The 23,855-nt window shown below is 37.4% G+C and overlaps 1 protein-coding gene across 10 annotated transcripts in view; it reads right to left on the reverse strand.

Moving 5' to 3' along the window:
• PPFIBP1 (PPFIA binding protein 1) overlaps window positions 1-23,855 on the reverse strand; it is a 133,563-nt gene that overhangs the window by 10,921 nt on the left and 98,787 nt on the right. For 3 of the 10 annotated variants that reach the window (XM_042467157.1, XM_042467152.1, XM_042467153.1), the window contains 15 exons: window positions 23,320-23,352; window positions 20,261-20,322; window positions 19,787-19,871; window positions 18,173-18,330; window positions 17,057-17,187; window positions 14,901-14,951; window positions 14,695-14,745; window positions 12,335-12,392; window positions 11,834-11,863; window positions 10,321-10,477; window positions 9,311-9,343; window positions 6,232-6,373; window positions 4,591-4,719; window positions 3,409-3,559; window positions 637-748 (listed from right to left, as the gene is read on the reverse strand). In XM_042467157.1, the coding sequence (XP_042323091.1) occupies window positions 637-748; window positions 3,409-3,559; window positions 4,591-4,719; window positions 6,232-6,373; window positions 9,311-9,343; window positions 10,321-10,477; window positions 11,834-11,863; window positions 12,335-12,392; window positions 14,695-14,745; window positions 14,901-14,951; window positions 17,057-17,187; window positions 18,173-18,330; window positions 19,787-19,871; window positions 20,261-20,322; window positions 23,320-23,352 (1,383 nt within the window). The remainder of the gene's footprint in view (window positions 1-636; window positions 749-3,408; window positions 3,560-4,590; window positions 4,720-6,231; window positions 6,374-9,310; window positions 9,344-10,320; window positions 10,478-11,833; window positions 11,864-12,334; window positions 12,393-14,694; window positions 14,746-14,900; window positions 14,952-17,056; window positions 17,188-18,172; window positions 18,331-19,786; window positions 19,872-20,260; window positions 20,323-23,319; window positions 23,353-23,855) is intronic. The other 7 variants (XM_042467158.1, XM_042467155.1, XM_042467160.1 and 4 more) reach the window with 4 other exon arrangements.

Consider the following 23,855-nt stretch of genomic DNA (forward strand, 5'->3'; position numbering starts at 1 on the left):
ATACACTAAAAGCCTATTTGATACAGATGTCTATAAAGCATTACATAAACAGTTCCATTAAAAAAACGACTAAATGACAACACATTAAAACATCGAAAAAAAGATAAAAACTTAAAGCCTGATATGTGTTTTGGCTGAGCCAGTTGAGACATCATCAGCTAAAATCTTTATAAAGGTAAATCAGCTGTTAATATAAAATCAGGTAATTATGCAAGTTTATACACACAACAGAATGGAACTTTGGTATCCGCAGGGGTTTGGTTCCAGGACCCGTCCTCCATGGGATACCAAAATCTATGGATGCGTAAGTCCCATTATATACAATGGTATCATAAAATGGTGTCCCTTATATAAAATGCTTTTGGGATTTTTTTTTATTTTTTTTTTGCTGGGAGGGAGGATATTTTCAAGCTGTGGGTTGTTGAACGCATAGATATGGAAGCGGGGCTGTACGTTATTTTAACACAGAATTGCAAATCTTTTCTTCACTCAAAATCCTACACATAAAAAAGCATGCATAATGTTATTTTTTATCTCCTTTTTGCACACATCCTTTCAAGTGTTTGAGGATGCACACATATTTGAGCTACTCACTGGATTGGTGAGACATGGCAAAAAAGGGAACCAAAAACTTACTTGTAACCCAATTGTAATCCAGTTTCCCATGGTTGTTTTCTTCTTCTGAGCCTAATGCCTGAAGAGCAAGCTGAAGTTTTTTCCGATGCAGTGGGTGCTTTACTCCAAGTTCCTATATATGGGCAACAAAACAAAAATTGCTTTTTCAAAATGAGTTATATTCTATTTAAAAATGTGATGCTTAAGTGCAGATAGCAAACAATATTGCTAAATATCTCTATGAAAATGTACTTATCAGCCTATCTTGTCTAGGAATTGCTGTACATGTTTAATAAAGTGGATTTAAAAGCAAAATTTCACTATATTAAATTAGTAGACTTTTCCCAGTTATAAAATTGGGAAAAGGTGGAACATGCTTTGATTGCATCCTGTTGGGATTATTATAATGCACACTAAATGTATCCCTGGCAAGTGTTCAGTGGACCCAAAATGCTACAGTAGATTACCGACCAGTGCTCTTTACAGATAATATCTCCCTCCCCTCAAACAGCTTTACTGGCTATAGTTTTGTTTCAACATAAAATTAAAAGCGCTGTTCATGACCAAATATACCCAAGTTCTGAGATTTCCAGGAGTAGGCTTTATCTTTATATCAACTTCACAGACATGTCTGGTAAGGGCATAAAATAGGGTTTTCTCAATGACTGCTACCAGACTGTGGAACTTTCTTTAGCAGGAGCCTAGGCTGCCTCCCTGCCTTCTTCTCCCGACAGGGAAAGATCTTATTGTTAAATGGGCTTTTGGCTCGGGCTGCTGCAGAAAGTCTTTTTTTTAACAGAGTGGGAGAGTTGCTGCACTTTTTCTTCCTTGTTATGTACCCAGTGTTTTAAAACACTTTCAATTTAGTGAAGTTTTTAAAATGACAATTTTTAGAAATATTTTTAATCTGCCTTGGAACTCACATTGGGAGAAAGGGGGATATAATTTTTTTACAAAATAAATTATTTTATTAAAAATTGCTATTTAAACCAGTTTTGTCTTATTTCATGGATCCACAATTCATCATGGAATAGGCCCATTCAAATAACCAGGACTTTACTCTCTCACATGGACTTCAGTGTACCTACTTTAAGGATGAAGTCCAGAAGCATTCCCATGCCAGTGGTAACTACTGTAAATATTAATTTATTCATTAAATGTTCATTATAATGTTTTCAAACATAACAAATAAAGGTTGAATTAAACCCTTGTATAATTCTTAGAAAATTCTAACTGAAATCCATCAAATCCTCAGGATTTATTGTTTTAAATTTCTTATTATGCTTAACATTTTATGTTACTGAAGCATTCAGTATTATTTATTTGCTACAGACAAATCAGTTTGTCCCACAACTATACTGTTATTTATTCTAGAAGAATTGTCTGGTTTATAAAAGCACAGTGGGCCCTTGGTATGTACTGCAGTGATGGTGAACCTTTTAGAGACCGAGTGCCCAAACTAAAAAGTGTTCCAGCACCGAGTATTACCCAGTGCCAGGAGCGGGACTTCCAGGAGGGAAGGGGACTTCCAGCATGGGACCTCTGCCCTCTGGAGGGACTTCCAGGGTGGGACCTCTCACACACACCCCCATCCTCCCAGGCCTTCAGCTGCCCCTCTGGAAACAGAAGAAGACCTGGGAAGGCAAGGGGGGAAGAAGAGGAACAGGCACACGCCTGTTCCTCCTTTTCCCCGCCCTCTGCATGCCTTGAGAAATGGCCGCGTGTGCCATCTCTGGCATGCGTGTCATAGGTTTGCCACCATGGCACTAGGATTTGGTTCCAGGACCCCACATGGATACCAAAATCCATGGATACTCAAGTCCCTTAAAATGATGTCCCTCATTTAAAAATGATGTCCCTTGTGGTTTGCTTTTTGGATTTTTTTTGGGGGGGGGGATTTTCAAGCCCTCGGTGGTTGAATCTGTGGATAAACAATCTGTGTATAAGGAGGTCCAACTGTAGGCATAAAACATACACATTCATTTCTAACATTACAGTGCTCCCTCGGGTTACGAAATTAATTCGTTCCGCCGCCGCTTTCGTAACCCGAAAAGCCTTCGCAAGCCGAAAACCCATAGGCGCTAATGGGGAAAAGCCGCGATTTCGTGTGAAATAGCGCCGAAAAGCACCAAAAAATTTTTCGTAACCCGAAAAAACCTTCGTAACCCGGAACAATTATTTCCTATGGGATTTTTTCGTATCCCGGAAATTTCGTAACGTGGGTATTTCGTATCCCGGGGTACCACTGTACTCTATTTTTGTATTTTTTCAGATATTACTGACAGTATCAATATTTTCTATTGCAGCTTTATGACATAATATTCTAAGAATAATATTCTAAGAATATGACTAATATTTTTATATGTTTTTCCTCAAAACAGGTTAGTAAAATGTAGTATCTCACTACCTTTTGGTGCTTAATAAGTTTAGCAGTGCTCCAACAGGTTTGATTTCTGACACTGAGAATGGAGTTGTGTTCTGTGTACTGAACTGCTAGTTGTTTAATCTTTTTCAAAAGAGTATTTTTATTATGTAATATCTTTTGTTAAAAAAAAGATGAGGATGAGTATATGCTGTATGTGCTTAAGAGAGTCTAATGTGCATCCTATATAATAATAATAATAACAACGTATCTCAATATAATCTGCTTTATTTAGATTGAAAAACTGACAAGGCATCCCAAGTCCACCTGCACCCCTAATTCCTCTTTCATTTCCCATCTGATTTTTGTTTTAAATTCTACAACAAATGTTTATTCCCCTTCTAATTAAAAATGTACCTCCAGATACCTACTTTTTCTAAATCAGGCTGAGAAGCTTGCAGGAGAGTCTGACCAGAGAGTATCCAGTGTTTTCCATTACCTATGTAAGAACCCAAACCCTGATCCTGAAGCCAGTTGCAGACTTGTTCTTTTGTCCATTTAGCAAATGGCATGTCCAGATCACTAAATTTGGAGTTGAAGTGAAGAGACAAGTTGTCAGTTTAGAAAAACAAGAATATAATAAGAAGGTACAGGTAAAATTTAATTAGACTAGGCGAAGGAACAGATTATGAAGAGTGGTTCAGAAATCAAGCATGGTTTTATCTCATCACATGCAGTTTAACTCAGCTACATACATTTCACATTCTTTCCAATATTATTATCATCAAAATATTACAAAAGAATGAGATTTGTCATATTACAGGTCTCACAATAGTGCCCCTTTGACACTGGATATTCTACAGTATGGCTTTGCATTAAATAAGTTATAATATGAGCTACAGTTGAAAACTAAAGCTTCTATAAAGCAAAGATGATATCAAAATTTATTCATCAAAAATGTAGAAGTCATCTTTTGTTAAAAACAAAAAACAAAAAAAATAGCATCATCCCATCTACATTCTTGGAAAAGGCTGGGAAATGGATCAACGTGTAAACAAACAACAAGAATGATTAAATTACATTTCTAAGGTGGGGTACAGACCGCCGCTTTGCGGCGGTCTGCCGCCACCGCCAGTAGGTCCGCGGGGGAGCCGGAGCCTTCACACGGCCCGACTCCTGCGCGGACCGAAAAAGAAGCTCCAAAATGGAGCTTCTTTTTCCGTCGCGTTTGCGACGTAGCGAGGTGCCAGGGGCGCGCTCGCTACGTCACAAGCGGCGCGACGCATACGGACGCTCAGCGTCTGATACGCAAAGATGGCGCCGGCCATGTAGAAGGGCCGCCGCCATCTTGTATGGACGGAGTCCGTACTAGGCCCAGGGGCGTCTATAAGAGACGCCCCCAATGGCGGTGCAGAAAGCACCTAAAAGTCTACAGGCTTTAAAGTGATGGAAATGTGTTAGAAAGACAGCTAAAACCTGGAATCCCACTTTAGATATGACAGTTCACTTTCAGAACCAGATAAAGATTCTTTGATTCAGGCGACAATAGCCATGTTACTTATGCTTCAACTCTGAGATGCATTCCCCATGCTGGCTTAATATATGTGTCTTACTTATTGGTTTGCCCAAGATCTCTCGACCAGCCTAATCTTGGTCCTGCAGTTGCTCTCGTTCCTCCTCTCTTGAACTCCGTCTCAGTCATGTCATCTGGATTAAATGTGGTAGATTGGCTCCTCCGGAGTCTGAAAAAAAAGCCAGGAGAAAGAAAGACAGATTTAAGAAATCGCTTCTTGGCCTTTTGGCTAAGATCAAGCGCACTGTGTAGATTTAAGAAATGATAGTGGTATAAGAGTGTAAGAGTCTCCTGGATCAGACAGATGGTCCAACTAGTAAAAGCATTTTGTGCTCAGTATCGCTACTAATCCAAGATGGAAAAGACTGAGACAGTGCACCTGGGGAGCATATACTGTACAAGAATAACTGAAAATGATATTATTTGTGCATTGCATAGCATGGAAGAATATTTGGGAATCTGAACAACAAAATTAACCATGGTCCCTTTCACATTACACAGCTGTAACATTTAATTCTGATGTAACTGCCATGATTCCATCCTGAGATTTGCAGTTTAAGGAGAAGTATTTAGATTTCTCAGCCAGAGGTCTAATGCCTCTCCAAACTACAAGCCCCAGGATTCCAAAGGATGTGGCTAAGGCAGTTAGAGTGTAATCATAGTGCTATAATTCTGTGATTATGTACCTCTTCCAGGTATTTCTATTCTTTGGACTAAGTTGTTCCCATCCAACTTTATCAATTAACCATGGTTAATGGTAATCAGGATATCCTCTAGACTAGGTTTTGAAGCTGTTTAGCACTTTCCAGTTAAGAAGCAACTGGGCACTACTATTAATGTTGCTGTAACATTGAACTACATAAAAAGAGCAAGGCGAGGATAATCACATCAAGAGTAAAGCAGCTGGGAACAAGCCTTGAAAGAGTCACCCCCCCCCCCTATTTTCAACATAGCTAAGAAAGCCCCAGTGCTCTTCAGAGGGGAAATTTAGATTGCTACAACACATTATAGTGCAGTGATAATAAATCTCTATTTTTTTCCATTTTCCAACAGATGTTAAGAACAGTGGAAATTTTTTCTCCCATGTCTTTTGGGACACTGAAGCACTTTTCCTCTCTGTAATGATGGGACACTATACAGCTTTTCTTAAAAAGTTGCACAGTTTTCCCAGAAAACTACCTTGTTTTTTAGAAATTGGTCAGCTTTTGGCACATAACTGAAAACTGTTCAATTTCCATCTTGGAAAGGAAACTGTGCAACATTCAAATTGGAAAAAATTGGCACTTGAATTCCTGCCACATAACATTTGGTCTGCACAACATTCAAAATAGCAAAGGCAGTGCATAGGTTTTTATAGCAAAGCTGCCTGGTTTTTTCAAGTTTCTGTACAGTTTCTCAAAAACTTTGTAGTTTATATTGTTCTGAAAACAAAAAATGTTTGTGCAAGTTGCAGGTACTTTTGATCTGCCATTTTACTTCCCACAGAAGTTTCTTGAATGGTCAAGAATTGCAAATCTGGCCCCAGTGTGGAAACTGATGAATCCCCATTCTATCTCTAATACGACAGTCAGCAGAATTACGTTGTAAGCCGCCCCAAATGTTGTAAGCCACCCCGATTGCATTGCGTTGAGGGGCAGGATAAAAAATAAATTATTATTATTATTATTAGAATTAGAATTACCTTCCAAATAATTTCTTGATTCCTCTGGCTTTCTTTTTAGAATCAGGAGAAGGTGGAGTCAGAGGCCCACCTACAGTACCTTTAGGTCGAGGAGGCAAGCCAGCCAGATCTAAATGGTCTGCAGATCCTTTTTCTGTCTCCGCTTTTAAATAAAAGAAAACTTGAATTACTCATGTGACTCTGTAGTTTTTAAACCAGATTAAATTTAAGTGCCCATTTCTAGTTTGTGAAATAGCACAGGCTATAATTAGCCAATGCACAGGGGTTAAGTCAACTGAAAGAAATCTCGTGTTCAATTTACTTGTAATTTACAACATATCATTCAGTTACAATTATTAACATTATTAATTAATCAGTTCTCGATTCTCTCTCTTATGGCTTTGACTTATCTAATTCCATTCTATGGAAAATACATATGCTGATCCAATAGAGTTCTAATACAAAACTGGTAAAAATGGTAAAAGGTTGTACAGCTTACTATGAATTTCCAAGAGGCAATGCCTATTTGCTGTTTTCATGTAGAGAAGCAAAAAATGCCTTCTCTGCCTTCGATGTTACAGTTTAAAAAAACACCTCTATACCTTTGCATTATTCAAAAGTAACTAAAACAAAATCTTTAACATTAATTTTCTGAAGGAAAATAATCACAGTGCTACAGGTGTTAAGCATGTGCTATTAAATATATATATTACTGAGGCCACACCCCCAGTAATTATAAAATCAATTAAAAATTATAGTTACATCACAAAAAGAGTGACATTATCCTACATTTCCTTACATTACAACTAATGTAACTTAGTTATGCCTCGCAATTGCTGAAATGAATAAATAACAAAATATTTTTACAGTATTTGTAACTGATTATTATGAACCTCTGAACCAGAACATATTATCTAGATATGGAACGGCTTTGACCAATACAGTCGGCCCTTCTTATACACGGATTTTTTATACACTGATTCAAGCATACACGGTTTGAAAATGTTCCCAAAAAGTATACATTTCAAATATCAAACCTTGATTTTCCATTTTTTATAAGGGACACCATTTTGCTATGTCATTATATTTAATGGGACTTGAGAGCATACACGAATTTTGTTATACACAGGGGATCTTGGAACCAAACCCCAGCGTATAACAAGGGTCCACTGTATTTGTAATTTCTGATAATACAAATGCAGTTAGTAGATGCAAGACTGAAAGCATACCTAACCTTTGATATCATTTCTGAAACATTCAAAAGTATATGTCCCCAAATACAGAAAATATGAAGGAGACTAGTTAAGAAACACTTTCTGACATCATCCAAAGAATGAAGAAGAACAACGGCTGAGGAAGTTGTACCAATTCTGTTATGTGAAAAAATGCCTTATAAATGCTGTAAAGCAGAAATCTAATAGTGTACTTCCACTGGATCCAACAGATTTTGCCAGGATCAGCACCCTGTCCTCCTTTTCTACAGCTCTCCATGTCCCCTGAAAGCCTACTTGAAGGGAGCCAGGAAACTCTCTGAAGAAATTTTTGGAGCAGAAGGAGGAGGGAAAGAATGTGGCGATTCCACTTGCGTTGCATAACAAAGTACACCACTGGATCTTGAGTATTAATAAGAATGTTTCTTTTGCCTCAGTCAAGTCAGTAAAATAATAATATAATAAAATAAATAAAAATAATACTGTAAAATAATCCACAACTGAACAACGGAAGCAATGCCTGAAAATTTTCATTTGGTTCAAGAAATGATTTATATAATGATCAGAACTGCATCATCCTACTGAAGTTAGCAAACAAAGTAACACATTCAAATGAATTAAAATAATAAATTCCCCCTCTCCTCCACCCCAAATTAACTAAGGATATATTAGTAATGCTTCAGGAAAGCTATGCCAGCAAGTACAAAGCTGCAAACAGCAGCCATCTTTGTCACTGGAAGTGCAAACTGAGAGCAGCAGATGAACTTGGAACTCTAAGAAGCATGTGTGTATGATGCATGCCTTTGCAAACAAATCTGCTTCTACTTCTTGTTTATCCTTTTATCTGTCCAAATGCAGAGTTAATCACATAATCTAAAGGAAATCTGTGAATGTACACTCTGAGTAAAGCTAGAAAAAAAGTGCCAAAAGGAATGAGAGAGCTACGAAGCTATTAAAAGAAACAAATAGCAGTGGTCAAAAATGAAGTATACTGCAGCCTTTTTCCAAGCTAGGTCAAGTAGGGGAAGAAATCTTGTGGAACATTTGTTTTTTAAAAGAAGAGTTACTGACTTTACAGAAAAATCCACAAGAGAAAATGTACAGCAGGGTGCTTAGGTTATGTGAAGAGAGGACACATAAAATTTATATCCTTTTTACTGCTTTGATGGTCCTTCTAACGCATCTGTAGCCCTCTTGATGTTTTGGACTTCAATGTTCAGCATCCCCAGCCAGCATGATCAATGGTAAAGCAACATGGAAATTGTAGGCCAAAAGACTTAAAGGTCCAAAAATTCCCACTCTTATTATACTAAACTCCTGGAATTCTGACACTAAACATACTACTTGGCAGTGAGTTCAACTCATCTTTTTCCTTTTAGTATGTCAATTTGTTACACTTTCTTTTAGACAGGCCCTGAAGGCTATATACTCAGAGGAAGACAATGGCAAATCATTTTAGTATTCGTTGTCTAAGAAGACACAATAAACCTCTATGAAATTCATCGGGTCACTGTATGTTGACAATCTGAAGGAATGCTAATTGCTGATTCTGCTTTCTGAAATAATTGCTTCATGCCACCTTGTGTCTAGATTGGCCCTGTACAAAAAGGCATTTAATCCTTATTGATGTCAAAATATCTATAGATGCAGACACTGCAATTATTGACCCTTACTGTTTGCACCTTGAATTTCATGAACTCTATGATATGTATTATTAGTATGGATTATGTAAGTACTAAACAATGCAGCAGGCTTCTTAGTAATGTTCATAAGTTAATGTAACATAAGAGATGGATGAACATTCCAATATAGAGGTCTTTGCTGTAGTGCCCTGCATGGCCATGGTCCAGCGTTAGTTGGAGCAAGTAACACATGCAGGTCTACTATACCTAAGGTGGGTGCACTTGCACTTCGACTGCGATCTTCAGGCATCCAAATAACGCACATAACCACACGCAGAGCAAGGGGGGAAACATACCCAGGACAACAAAATAAGACATATGAAAACTTAACACTATTAAGACAAGGAAAGTACAAAAACAAAAGACACATGCATAACACAGATAGCTAACATACAAATGAGCCATATTAGAGTGACCAACCATTCAAGAGCTCACACCAAATAAGTAGGATAAAAGATTTTTTAGATCTGCATAAATGATAGAAAAGAATTATGTACAACCATTACTTTCATTCTACTTGCCATTCATTATTGCTCTTAGGTGTGTTTGAAATATTTTGATTACGTTATAAATACAGTCGCCCCTCCGCTTTCACAGGGGATTCATTCCAGACCACCACCACCCCGTGAAAATGGAAACTCAGATATATTCGAGCCCTATTGGCTTAAATGGTCATGAGCATGCACACCTTTTTAGCCAATGGGGGTCGCCCCTCCATGAGTAATCAAGACTGTGGACTTCCAAGTCCATGAAGATTTGGGCTTGTGCATTTTGCACTCTACTACATCTAAAGCATATAACTTCATCTAATATCTACAAGCATATTTTCAGAAGAACTTCACAATCTTCCTACCCCTTTTGCAGTGGAAATGTTGCATGGCCAGTACATCCAGGAATGTATGTATGTGTATTTGTGTGCCTGGATAAGAGACTTTGTTCGCTACATGCACCAAGCGTTGTATGTGAAATTAACAAAGAGAATTATAAGAACGACAAAATATGCATGCAACTTACTTGCACATCCCTTTATAAAAGCACCAGAATTTTAAATGGCAGAATTTTCCTTCTACCCATTGAAGTTTCATGTGTTTACACATGTCTACTTCAGCTTGCTTCATGTTTTTAATGAAAATCACTACTCTTATATCTGCCCCTCTGGCCTATCAGGTTACATATCTACAGTGAAAAGATCTGAACTTAGCCTTTACTGAACCTACCCAAGTTAGGTGCACTTGCTGTCCGCTTGTTACTTTTGATCTTGAAAAAGCCTCTCCCAAATGAAGACCGAGCTTTACGGGTTCCAAAGGCATCGTCCTCTCCGGGGGATTTAGGAGGAAGGGTTCCATACTTGCTACTATCTGTGGGTGTTTTGCTCTGATTGGTTGGGAAAAGAAAAGTTTAATACATCACATCACCATACTATGATTTCTCTGTACTCAGCTGTAGAAAGAGTTAAGTGAGAAAAGCCAACAGAGGTGTCCATATACTGTACTGGAAAAATAGGCTAAGCAGTAACATATGTTAAAACTATTTTGAAGAATTTTGAGAAGGAAATTTCTTTGAGAGGAAAAATGATAGCCCAGCCTATGTAAGGCTTTCTAAAAATCTGTTCCATTTTAAATGTTTTTTGAATTAAAACTATTTCCTCATAAGATGTGATCAGAGAATGAGAGAGAATGAGAGAGAGGGCAGGAGGGAGAGGGAGAGAGAGAGAGAGTCAAATGTATATTTTCTTTCTTGAAGAAAGAAAAAGGCATTGAATACCATAAAATTTTAGTGTATTCTTTTGAACTGTCATGCCAAGGAGGTATGTGAGGGTAACAAAGATAGTGCAGCATCTTGCTGCTGTTAGAATCTTTGGTTGTGCTCAGGCAATTTTCCTGGGCTTCATAAATCATGGTTTATGAAAACTTTGACAATTGTGCAAATATAAACAAACTTGTTCTGATGAATAGTTTATGAAATCATGCATGTGAACCACGACTATGTGCTGTTTCCACATTTTTGTCCCACTGCACTGTGTTCGGGCTTCAGTACACAGGTGCTGCATTAAGCCAGTGTGTCTTGGTATATCTGAAATGAGGAGTGCTGGTTTGATCTTGGTCAACGAAATAGGGAAATAAATTAGGATGTTATGTATGGGACACTCAAATTTCATTGGCTTTACTGGTATTCAGGTGTTGTACCTACAATGTCTCCATTAAAAAATGGAATAGAAATATATTCCCTCAAGAAATGAAGAAGAAATTTATGCACTTTGCATTTTACTATGAACTGACTTAATCTTCATATCTACATACATAAAGCAGAGCCTGATTATATTTTTGCTTTGGCACTTGTCTGAATTTTACAATGCAATTCAAGGAATGAGTATAAAAACACATTCACAGGGAAATGTGCACATATACACAAATGTACCCATTAGGGCAGTGGTTCTCAACCTCTGGTCCTCCAGATGATTTTGACTTCATCTCCCAGATTCCCTCATTATTGGCCATGCTGGCAAAGGCTTCTGGGTGCTGAGGTCCAAAACAACTGGAGGATCAAAGGTTGAGAACCTCTGCATTAGGGGGAAACAGCATACAAAAAGACATATACCTATAGGGTAGGAAACTGCTTGCCTAAAATTCACACCTTTTTACATACCAAAAAATTTATGAATTTTTAAATGAGAGTAAAATATGAACATTATAGAAAGCAAAAGAGAAAGATTGATCTGCCTCAAGTTACCTCTTCTTGCTTTTGTCCAGCCTCTTTGCCCTGTTTGGAAAGAATTCAAAGCATTGGCAAACAGATGGTCCATTTAACAGCTATCCAACTGATTTCAAATAAAGCCTGTTAAGCATCAAGTTATCCCTGTCACTTAATTGTGTAAGATATTCATCCTATTGCAGAGGAAAGCAGAGATAAGGAGACAGTAAACAAAAATATTAAACAAGGCAAGGTAAATTTTAGGAATGCCATTTTAGGTCACTTGCATAAAGTTGTAAGGATTTAGTAAGAGACAGATGTCCATAAAAATATGAAGACATATTATCTACTATATGTACTACTCTACACCCCCATTTGATCATCTTTTCACACATGTAATTCACAACTGCGTACAATGTAATGCAACATGAATGTGTGAACTCAAGCAATACAAGTATGTGTGTGAGCATGCACATGTGTGTAAGTAACCATCTGGATCAACACTGTAAAAGAAAACACTAATATAACAGGACTACTCACATCAGTTGCTTCGTTCTTCAGGTTCCCCAAGCTACTGGATTTTTGCAGGGCTGAAGTTCTAGAAGCAATGGATTTTTTAAAATTGTAACTTAATGTTGTGTATCAGATACATTCTTTGAAAAGCAATATTCTGAAACATTAATCCTTCTCCCCAAATTTATAACAATATATACTAAAAATCTAATTAGACACCATTTATTTCAACAGGAATTCAGTTCAGAATGATAAAATGCCCTGGTTTAAATATGAGGTTTGTCACAAACCTAATAGGCATCCATAATCAAGTTATCTCTTAGTCCACAAACGTGAGACATAAAGGCACAACTAAACATTAAAAGGAAAGCACCTACACATTTTTGACTACAAGGTTGGAGCACAGATTAAACTAACCAGGAATTTACTGTGGAAAAGCTTAGACATACAGTATCCAAGCCTAGACTCTTGAATTGTCTACCTTTTAATAAACCCATAATCTGAAGCCAGGGTTTATGGTTGACTTGCAGATCCAGTTTCACACAGGAGTGAAAAGAGAGGCTTCACGATTGGACTCAATACTAAGCTCTGCCACCTTAGTAAGTTCTTGGTTAGTTCAGCATGTTCCACATGCAAGTGGAGCCAAGCAGAGTCAGATACGACCAGAATGAATTATAAACCAGGATTATGATTCTATGATTCTATGAAATCAAACTGCATGCTTGTCCTCACACACCCAAAATAGCACATATCATGCCATTTCCTAAACTTTAAACTAATGATATTCAACAAAGCTGGCTTTTTGTTTGTTTAGCCATGCAATCAATTAACATGCTCCATCATTTTAGTTTTAAAACTTAAGCCAAACAACAACTATTTCAAGAAATAAGCTGTTGCTTCACTAATTACAAAAAATAAACAAATAAACATTTTTGTATTGCCATCGATAAATAATGCCATATGCTCAAAAGGCTAGGAAAAAAAGATTTTCCCATGAAAAATGGATCCCAGAAACAATTGTTACTCTGGAAAGAGGTGGGCAACTTGTGATCCTCCCCAATTTTGGATTGCAGCTCCCATCTACCTAAGCCAGCAAATACAATGTTGAGGAATGATGGGAATGGCAGTCCAACACCATAAAGGGAGGACAAATCGACCAGCCTGTTTTAGGGGACTAATTCTGCCCCATGACGCATGATTGTGACACAGGGGTTAACATTCTCCTTCTGCAAACTCGCAACACTGATTTCTTCTTTATAATGTTAATTTTTAGGAAAAGCCATAACCCTGGTATTTTACATAGGCTTTTTCTGTTTTTCTTCCCTCTCTTGTTTTATTCTAATGGGCTTCCTGACAGTCCAGAGAGGAATGTCTAACTAGAGGACTCTATCTTTTCCACAATCATAAAGAAATGAAAATCAGTAAATCAAGCCCCTAAGAAATAAACATCTCTCTATATATGTGGGTTTTCTTTGGTAAATGTTTGTTGTGTTGTTGTTATGCACTTTCAAGTTGACTCCATTTTATGGCAACTCTATCACAGAGTTTTCTGGGCAAGATTTTTTTCCAGGTGATTTCCATTGCCTTCCTCTGAATGCAGCCTACAGTACACGGTATTCGCTGTGTGATCTCCCTTCCAAGTACTAACAAAGCCCAACTCTGCTTTGCTTCTATGTTCAGACTGGCTCTGGGGCCTTCCTAATAAATTTTATAATTATGTTAAATTGGAATCATTTTGAAATCAAACCACATCTTTATTTCCGGCAAGGATATGAAAAGCAGTCACTTGAATAATGGCAGAATGAACTGTGGAAAAGGATTAATTAGTTAAGTTCCTTTTCTTCTTATGATTTCAGTCTCCTGTCATTCTACTTTCAAGGTTCAGATATTCAATCCCTGTGTAAATCTATGGGGCTGGTAAGCATGGTCACACATCCCTCCACGTTATAGGATGAAGCAAAACTGACTTTCTTGCTCTTTCTCAAACATCTGCAAGGCAGACATTAGGGATGACAGTCACCACAAATCTTGACTTCCTGAGCAAAGCATTAAGACTTCAGCCTCTCCCTCTTCCTCCAAAATATGTTCAATCCATTCCAGTGAACTGCACTTAGTAACCACAAATAGGTAGCGACTGACTGATGGAACCCATTGTTCAGGACAACATTGTCAATTATTATACTAAAGGTCAAAAGACAGAGTAACTATTGTATTAGAAATTCTGTTAAACATACAGTTCAGTTTAGCAAAGCATTTCATGATGTCATTAACTTAAACACAGATAGTACTGATTAATAATCTGGTCATATTAGAAGTCTATAAAGCCAGCCAATTTCCTCCTGACTTTAGTATAAAAGGCAGCCAAAAACAATGTGGGAAAATATTACAATATTCTGTAAATCCCTGGTGCTATATAACTTGCTTGGAGACGCTTCATACTGCAACAGAAAGGAAAAGCTAGGCTAGATAAATACAATGAGCAGGAAAGAGGAGTGCATGATAACAGCATGAAAAAAGAAGGTGTAGTAAAATTCTCCATTCGTTTGTTTTTTTAAAACATGTCTTAGCTTTACCTATAGTTTAAGATACTTACAATTTTGTATCACTTAGCTGGGCTTCTATAGAGGCCATTGGTGTGTTCTCACTGTAAACAGCAACAATACATAACGTGATAAATAAAACACATGCTTAAAGAAACTCTCTTATGCACTCATTTCCTCAAGGGTGGAAAAATTATGGTCCACAAATGAACCAAGATGGATTGCTCAGGCTACAGTCACTGAACTTAATCTGAGCTATTTGCCCAGGCAAATTTTTTTACAGCAATTCTGAACTTTGAGAAAATGTTGAAGCTAAAAATGTCTTGTGAAAAAGTTTATGTATCTTTAAGACACAACTTTGTACGTCTTAAACATACTTTAATGGGGAGGGGAGGTAGATAAATAGTAAAATACATGCCTCCCTCCCAAAAAAGACAAAGTTTGAAGTGAAGTGGTGGGGAAAGTGCAGTAGTGGGGAAGGTGCAGCCACTAATCTCCACTTTTATTGCCCCCCAAATTCCCTGGCCTTCCCCAAAGCCCCCAGCGTTCCACCCCTTCAATAAAAACTGGCACACATTTTGGGCAATTTTCTGCCCCAAACCACCCAACCCCACATACAGATGTAGCAACCAGTACCATCATTAGGGGGGTGTGGGGGGTGAGGACCACATCCGGTGACACCCTAAGGGGGGGTGACACTACTGCTCCTCAAATACCTACCTTTTGGCAGAAATGGGCTGTGGTATTCACCTGCTTCCTTTTAAAATGCTTTAAGATATGCTGGGTGTGGGGTGAAGCTCAGAGGGAGAAGAAAGGAGAGGCCCCAGAATTTTTTAAAATTAAAATTTCAATTTTTAAAAAAAATTAGAAATTAGTTTTTAAATATATATATATATATTAAAATTTTCTTTAAAACATCACATTTTAACCAAATCTTCACTATGCATATGTAAATACATTAAGGTTCTGCATATGATACTGTAAGTTGAAGGTATAAATTTTGCTAGTTGTTTATGTCACAACTATTCTCATTACATTCAGTGGTATATGGAATTATGATTTACCAGTAACATTAGTGCCAAAAATCATTCCTAAAGATTCTGTACAGTGTAAAATGGGAGGAAGTCGATGGGGGAGGGTGTTATACCATGAGTTACCATACTGGGTAACACCAACCCTAGGGATGCCACTGGCAGCAACCTGCATTTTTACTACCCCATTTGTCCAACAAACCCCAAAGGACTTGAAGGGGATGAAAATGGGAAATGGAAGTGTTACGATGCCACTTCTGGTACACCAGGATGTACAGCAGTGATTCCTAAACTTTGGTCCACCAGGTATTTTGGACTTCATCTTCCTGAATTCCGGCCTATTAAACAAGCTGGCTGGGGCTTCTGGGAGCTGAAGTCCAAAATAACTGGAGGACCAAAGTTTGGGAACCACTGATGTACAGTATAGTGGACAGAGATTAAAAACTGGCCCAGTCTTTGAGCAGTTGGCATGAAAACTCTCCCATCAACAACACCCTTGATATAGTGATTCAAAAGGCCTAAGAAAGATTCCACCTAATCCTCCAGCACTTGTTACTAGTGGAAGCATCTAAATGCTTGTAGAAATCCCAAAGGCAATGCATGAAAGAAATAGTTCTGTGCCGCAAACACTGTTTCTGCTTCTGACCATGGAAAAATTTACTTAGCTATTGTCCTCAGTAGCCACTGATGCTTGTGCTCCATTAATTCAGATTTTCACACAGAGTTTAATAGCCTAGGGGTATGCAGCCCCCAGTACTGTTTTGGCAGCCCTCAGGCCACACAAACTCCTGGACTAGCCTTTTTTTCCTGTTCTTCCCGAAGAACAGCAATTTCTTGGCAATTCATTTTCAAAACAGAATGCAGGGACACCCTATGCTGTTTAACATTTTTTAGAAATGATTTTTTTCAAAACCAGAGGTGGACTTTGAAACACTTCCAGCTTTATGTTTTTGCCAGTCTATGCAACCCAAAGGCAGAAAAACTGCTATGCAGATCCAGCACAGTTCTGTTACATTCTCCAATTGGTGAGTTTTGATTCTAAAACCAAAACTCATTAGGCTTCCAACATAAGGAATGTACTCAATGTTTTCAACATTTAGCAGAGCTTTCTTCTGTACCAGATGTCCTCACCTTTCTTTTACAATACTATCACATTTTCTCTCAAAAAGGAGTCATACCTCACTTGACCTGTAATTTCCATTTTTGACTGGGCATTCGCTTTATCAGTAGATTCATCTGAACGTCTGATTGATGGTGAAAAAGAAGGGATGGAAACTTGCAAGACGCTTGTATGGATCTGTAGTGGATGCTACATGGAAAAAAAGATATCACTTCTTACTAAAAGGCAGCAAAGAAACACATTTATTAGCTGGACATAAGAGCACAACACACTCAGGTTTAACAGTCTGAAGCCTTTTACTACTAAATCTAATAATTAGGAATGTTTATATGATCTGTTGCATAATCAACCACACACCTTTTTAATCAATTATTTTATTAACCAATTAGAGGCGGAAGTCCTCACCTAAACTGGCCCACATGCATCGTTGCCTAGAAGTGATCCTCTCAGTGTTCAATGGAGATCGTTGCTAGTTACATACACATAGGACCGCAGCCTTGTAATGCTTCCACAATGCAGTCAGCTGTGACTTATGGAGATCTATGAATAAGACATCTTGAAGAACCCTAGTCATCAACAGTCCTGCTCACTCTTAAAATGAAAGGCTCCAGTTTCCTTTATTGAGTCAATTCATCTGTAATGTGTTCTTCCTCTTTTTCTGCTGCCTTCCATTTTTTCCAGCATTACCATGGTTCACCCAACCAGGAAAAGGAACTGGAATCCAGTGCTTCCCAACTCCCCACTCATACTTCAGTTTTATGTTGAAGTTTCTTGATTGTTAAGAGATTGTGGTTTCTTGATTGTGTGCATGGGTGTTTGTTTGTTTTTTCAAAATCAGAGCACAAAAGAGAAGGGGTGGACTGGAGCAAAGGGCTGCCCACTCTTGATTACTAATAACTAATGTTTGAATATTGTTGGATCTCCAATATTGTTATTATATATTGTTGAATATTGTTGGTACTAAAATGTAGTAACATATTGAATATATAGTCATTCCACGATGTATCATTGATCTCTTTCACCTCAAAAAGAGCTCTTCATGAAAACAACACTATAATAAATATAAATTGATACCTCTTGCTAGATGGAAAGTATTTATTCCAAAGAGCTGGACTACAAATGAAGTTTATTAGGAGTCATATGGGGATGAGAGAGCAAACAGTGGAAAAATTACCTCTTCAGGAGTTTTTGGTCTAAATTCTGCATGGTTTGGAGAGCCTGTAACTGGTGTAGGAGATGGACTTTTCTCAAGTTCACTTAGATTCTGTGCATCTGACAAGGTTACTGAAACAGATCCTGAATTGGCAGACTCCTCATATTCATCATCCTTGCCTGTCAGCACAGAAATGTAATATTGTTGACTAATCGTCTTCTCCATGCATATTGCAAACTTAGAAATGCTATTTATGAAGACAAACAGTATTATTTATTTCTTATTATTTTTAAATTAGTCTTTCTAGTCTAGGGATTATGCCTTTGTAAATTATTTGAGAAAACTACTAAACATGCACTAATATTTGATGACTGAATCCAAATATGGCAGTTCCTGATTTCCCCCTTTGAAAGTATTTATGCTAAATTGCACTTGTTCTAATACACAATAATTGTCATCCACAGAACACAACCCTCTACATCTCTACTCAGAAGTAAGTGAGTCTGATTCCCAAGAAAGTGGGCACAAAATTGCAGCCTAGACATAATCTGGAAAAACAACCTTGCTGTTACATCAAGTTTGCTGTTAAACGACAAGTTTGTTTTTTGATTTATGATGTACCATTGTTGCTAGGAGAGACCACCAAGGTTTCCAGTCATCAAATGCACTTCTTGGGTCTTGGAGGCTCAGGGCCATGACTTCCTTGATTGATGCTACTCAATCCAAAACTAGCTTTCCTGATTAGATACAGATGAAAATATTTCAGCCTCAAGGAAGATCTTTCCTTCATGTGTAGACCTCATTCCCAGAGCAGACTCCTTAAATGAATGAGATTCAACTGTTCACTGATTCACCATTCAACAGTTGAATGAATGAGTCTACTCTAGATGAGTCTAACTAATAGGATTCAGACACTTAATGTCTCTATCATTCTGAAAAAATTCAGCACAAAATAAGCAGACATTCATATCCTCTTTATTCAAATGGAAGAGTGATCTGAACACATATTTAGCCCTCTTATTGAAAGAAATTGATTCTATGGCCTCAAACAGATGGCCGAAAGGGGCTGCCATAGGGCCAGTCTGGGAGCAAGGCGTGAACAAGACACACACCCTGAGATTGCACCAAGGCTGCAAACACAGCCCTAAACCAGCCACAAAGGAGCGTTTTCTTATCGCTCCTTTTCATGGCCCATTGAGGACTGCGGCAGTGGGTGCCCTGGGGTCCCAGGTGTCTGTTTGCTGCAGTCCCACTGCAGTCCCAGGGAAATCAGGGAAGGGAGCAGCCTCTGACTGTTCCTTTTGCCCCATCAACTCCAACTGCCATAACTGCTTAGCTTTCACTAGAAAATACCTTTGGGGTTCTCAAATGAAAAATGTCAGTCACAAAGTGTGAATCAAATAGGAAGCAAAACTGTCCCTGATAATTAAGGCACACTTTTTCCTGTCAGAAATCTCTGATCTAGCACTTGCACATATAAACAAATCTCAAGTTAAACAGGTTGAGGGTTATTACCTTGGACCACTTGGCCATATAATCCCAATCAAAATGGTATTATTCTGCCAAGGTTAATGGGTAGTGTTGGGATATTCTGTGCCAGCTAGCAGAGTCAATGGTATTAAACTAGTGCTGTACCTTTTTTGACCTGAGCCAGTATCACCATATCCTGCACTTTCTTATATCGATTGAGAGCTTGTCGGAGTTCTTCTATCTTCCGATCCTAAAAAAGATGTATGTGTTTTATTTAGTTAACATTTTCTACTTCTTTCCTGGGGGCAATGAACAACATGGCTATATAAATATCATCTGGTAACAATAAACAATTGGTTTTTTGAAAGCGTAATAATAAATTAAGAGTTAAGTTGTCCAGATTGTTAAAACCTGAATACTTAAATACTTGTTGTTCTATTAGATTAAGTACTTCCTTTTTACATTTTTAGTTGCGACTGCTGATTTTGGACCTATCTGTGTAAAGAAGATAATGAAATACCATTTGTGCCTCCCCATAATTACTGCTTCGGCCAAAAGACATCCTTCTTGCTTTAAATCAATGTGGATATAAAATGAAATGAAGTAATTTAAAATGACATTAAAATAACATTCTAGTACCTTTTCTTCATTTGCTGCCATTAGAGATTCCACTGCTTTCTTCATTTTCTGTACTTCAATATCTAAGATTTTTTTAAAAGTGTATAAGTTAGCATATGTGAAGATAAAAAAACAATGTTAATTAGAAAACTCTAATGTTGGACATGTAGTACAAGCATAATGAAAACCACATCTTTGTATTTAAAGAAAAGGAAAACAAATTGAAGACATTTACTCTGGTACAGAGTTTGGAAAGGTGTTTTTTTTCTTCTTTTAATGTCAATTCCTAAAAACAGAGTAGCTTTTTGCATTTTTGGCCATGTTGGCTGAGAGTTCTGGGAGTTATAGTCCAAAACAGTTATATTTCCAAGCTCTGCTCTGCAGAATGTTAAATGTGACTTAGCTTGCCAATACCTCACATATTAATAGTTATAATTATCATACGTGGTGCAGGTATCATGTTTTAAAATGCTTAAAGCATTTGGCAAACATTATAAACACAAGCATGTTAAGGGAGGTCGATATTTTCATCCCCATATTACAAGTGAGAATGGGTGAGACAAAAGCTTGCCTAAGGTCTCTTAGCATCTTAAGTCACTGACATAAAATCTGAACCAAGGACTTTCTAATTATCAGTTCAATCTCTGGACCCTTGTTATCTGCTGAGGTTTGTTCCAGGACCTCCCATGGATACCAAAATCTGTGGATGCTCAAGTCCCATTATATACCAGATGATTTAAAAAGAATGATGCAAAAGTAAAGCTGTTTTCCTAGTTAGTGTTGCACCATTCCTTTTGAATCACCCTGTACAATAGTGTAGTAAAATGGTGTCCCTTCTATAAAATGGGGAAATCAACATTTGCTTTTTCTTTCTTTTCTTTTCTTTTCTTTCTTTGTGTGTGTGTGTGTGGTGGGGGAATATATTTTCAAGCCATGGATGTCTGAATTTGTGAATGCAGAATGCATGGATATGGAGGGCTGGCTGTATTTATTTCTTTTAAAACATTTATACCACATTTCTTATCTCACAGAAGTTCAAGATGGCTTACAACATAAAACTTAAAACAATTTCACAGTAGAACACTACCATAACTATACTGCCGCTGGTCTGCAAAAATACAATACAATTGTTTCGAACTCTCTCTTTCTCTCTCTCTCTCTCTCTCATGACTGTATGCTACAACCAGGTATACAAGAATTAAAATATGTGACATAACAGTTTGCTGTACAACAGCTCTTCAGTATTTCAGCAGTGTCAAACAAAATGAGCTAGAAAGAAAATTCAGCAAATGATGGTAATGAATGATAAAAGAAATTGATGGGATAGTCATAACCAAGAATGGCTGTAGAAATGGGAGACTGATGGGGTGGTGTGCACATTTTTGTGATGAATAGTCATGCTAAAATGTGTAGCTGCAGCACAAATATGAAGGGGGGGGGGTTGAAACTTGCATATGTACAAACTGTGCTTCATCTTTTCTCATTTACAGGGGAAATCCATGCCACCAGAATTATGAAGTGTTAGAAATACAGCAAATCCATGATGGAAATTGAACAATGTTTTCATTTCCTACTAAGTAATACTGCAGCCAAAATAATAAAAACAAGGGTTTCCTTTATGTTGGCTGCAATTCAGAATGTACGTAGCTTCTCTCCACAAGACATAGCTGCCAGTTAAATAAACTTATATGTGATTTTAATTCCAAGGCCATAATACAACTATAGTTTCACTCAGATGCAACACCAAACCATGCTGTGACGTTACATAACTGCTGTGCTCTTTCTTCTCCTTCTCCCAACTCATTGCTCCAATTTCTCTCCTCACTGCCAATTTAGCAGCAAATCATAAGCAAAGTATTATTTGCACCCAAACCAGTGCTTCAAACCTATTTCAAACATTGGTTGACAACACAGATTTGTAGGCAAACTGTAGTACAGGTTGAGTATTCTTTATCTAAAAAGCTTTTGACCAGAACTGTTTCAGAGTTGGGATTTTTCAGATTTTGGAATATACAAGTTGCATACAATACCTGTACTGTATTCACAAGGCTAGAGGGAGATGAAAGGATCTGTGAAATGGCGGGAGATGTGGATTCACACTGAGCGCTACCCTTGGAATCCTGTCATTTCACAGATCTTCAGTCTCTCTCAAGCCAAACAACTTTTTGCCACCAGCCACCTGCTTCCACTTTTGAGGCAGTGGCTGTGGGGATCCAGCTCATTCATTCTCTCCAGCCTTGTGCCTCTTTCTAGTCTCATGTATTGTTCATTTGTTATTTGTACTGTGTAAGAGACGTGAGGCTGGAAAGCAGTTGAGAATCTGAGAGATGAATGACCAAGAAAACTGCACCCGCTGTCTCAAAGGTAGAAGAGAGCAGTTAACAACAAAAAGTTTCAGTTTTTGGAGGTTTCCAGATTTCCAGATTAGGGGTGTTCAACCTGTATAAACAGATCTTACATTCCCTGGATAAGATGCAGTTATCATTTAATCAGCAGTGAGGAAGGAACTTCAAGCATGCAAAGGACTCTTTCATATCTTGCCAAACAATTTATATATTAAATTTAGACCTCACCTTTCTACCATAAAAGATGCTCTAGGCAGCTTATAATAATAAATCTCAAGTATGAGTTGGTGTTACATTTGAGCAAAACTACAGAATTATACCTGCTTCTGGGTCTAACAGATATTGCTTAAGTATTTTTCCATTTAAGGGATGAAAAAAATTTAGAAAACTAGGAAATTTGCCATAAAAAAACAAATCATGGTGTATATGCAGATAACATTATTGATACTTATCATCTGATTAAAACAAAGGTATGTTTGCTATATACTTATAGCATTTTCTGGCAACTAACCTAATAAATCAAATTACTGTCTCTGTAATCCAATTCAGTTTAATAGAATACTTAGGATACAAGATTGCACTTCATTGTTTCTTAGTATGATTTCCACTGAAAATGAAGTAATAAGATGAAACAATATTTTTTGTTAAAATGGTTTTAAAATGATGCATGCAGAGAGCTCTAGTGGGAAAACATGTCAAATGTAAGTGTTTGTGGAAAGACACCAAAAACCTTACTTTTGTCTTTCAGCTTCTTTTTACAATTTTCATCTGTGTAGGAAAATCCATTGGATTTGAAGTTAGATAGAAACTATAAGTATTAAAGTAAATTCAACAAGGATAAAAATAAACCCATATAGAGGGTAACCTGCGCACAGGAATGGCTTTATTCACAACTCAGAACAATATTGCAGAATGAGATATACATCACTTTCATGGTAATTATAACCTTATATTTATGAAAACTAATCTATGCTTTTTGTATCTTATTGCAGGAAAGTCTTACTCTCATAATTCATACTTCATAATTCAATTCATTTTTACACTACCGTACATATTCCTACTTTGGTGATACCATGCAACTATTTATTATGATGACCAATGCAACCTTATTTTTCTATTTATTAATTCTGTAACATGCACTTCCTTTAGAAAAGCTTATGCCACAGTAAGTCTCCCATCTGTTTAGTCATTAAATCCACACTCTCTCAATTTCAGCAGTTCTATTATTATTATTATTATTATTATTATTATTATTATTATTATTATTATTA

This window comes from Sceloporus undulatus, chromosome 5, assembly GCF_019175285.1.
Source record: "Sceloporus undulatus isolate JIND9_A2432 ecotype Alabama chromosome 5, SceUnd_v1.1, whole genome shotgun sequence".
Taxonomy (NCBI): Eukaryota; Metazoa; Chordata; class Lepidosauria; order Squamata; family Phrynosomatidae; genus Sceloporus; species Sceloporus undulatus.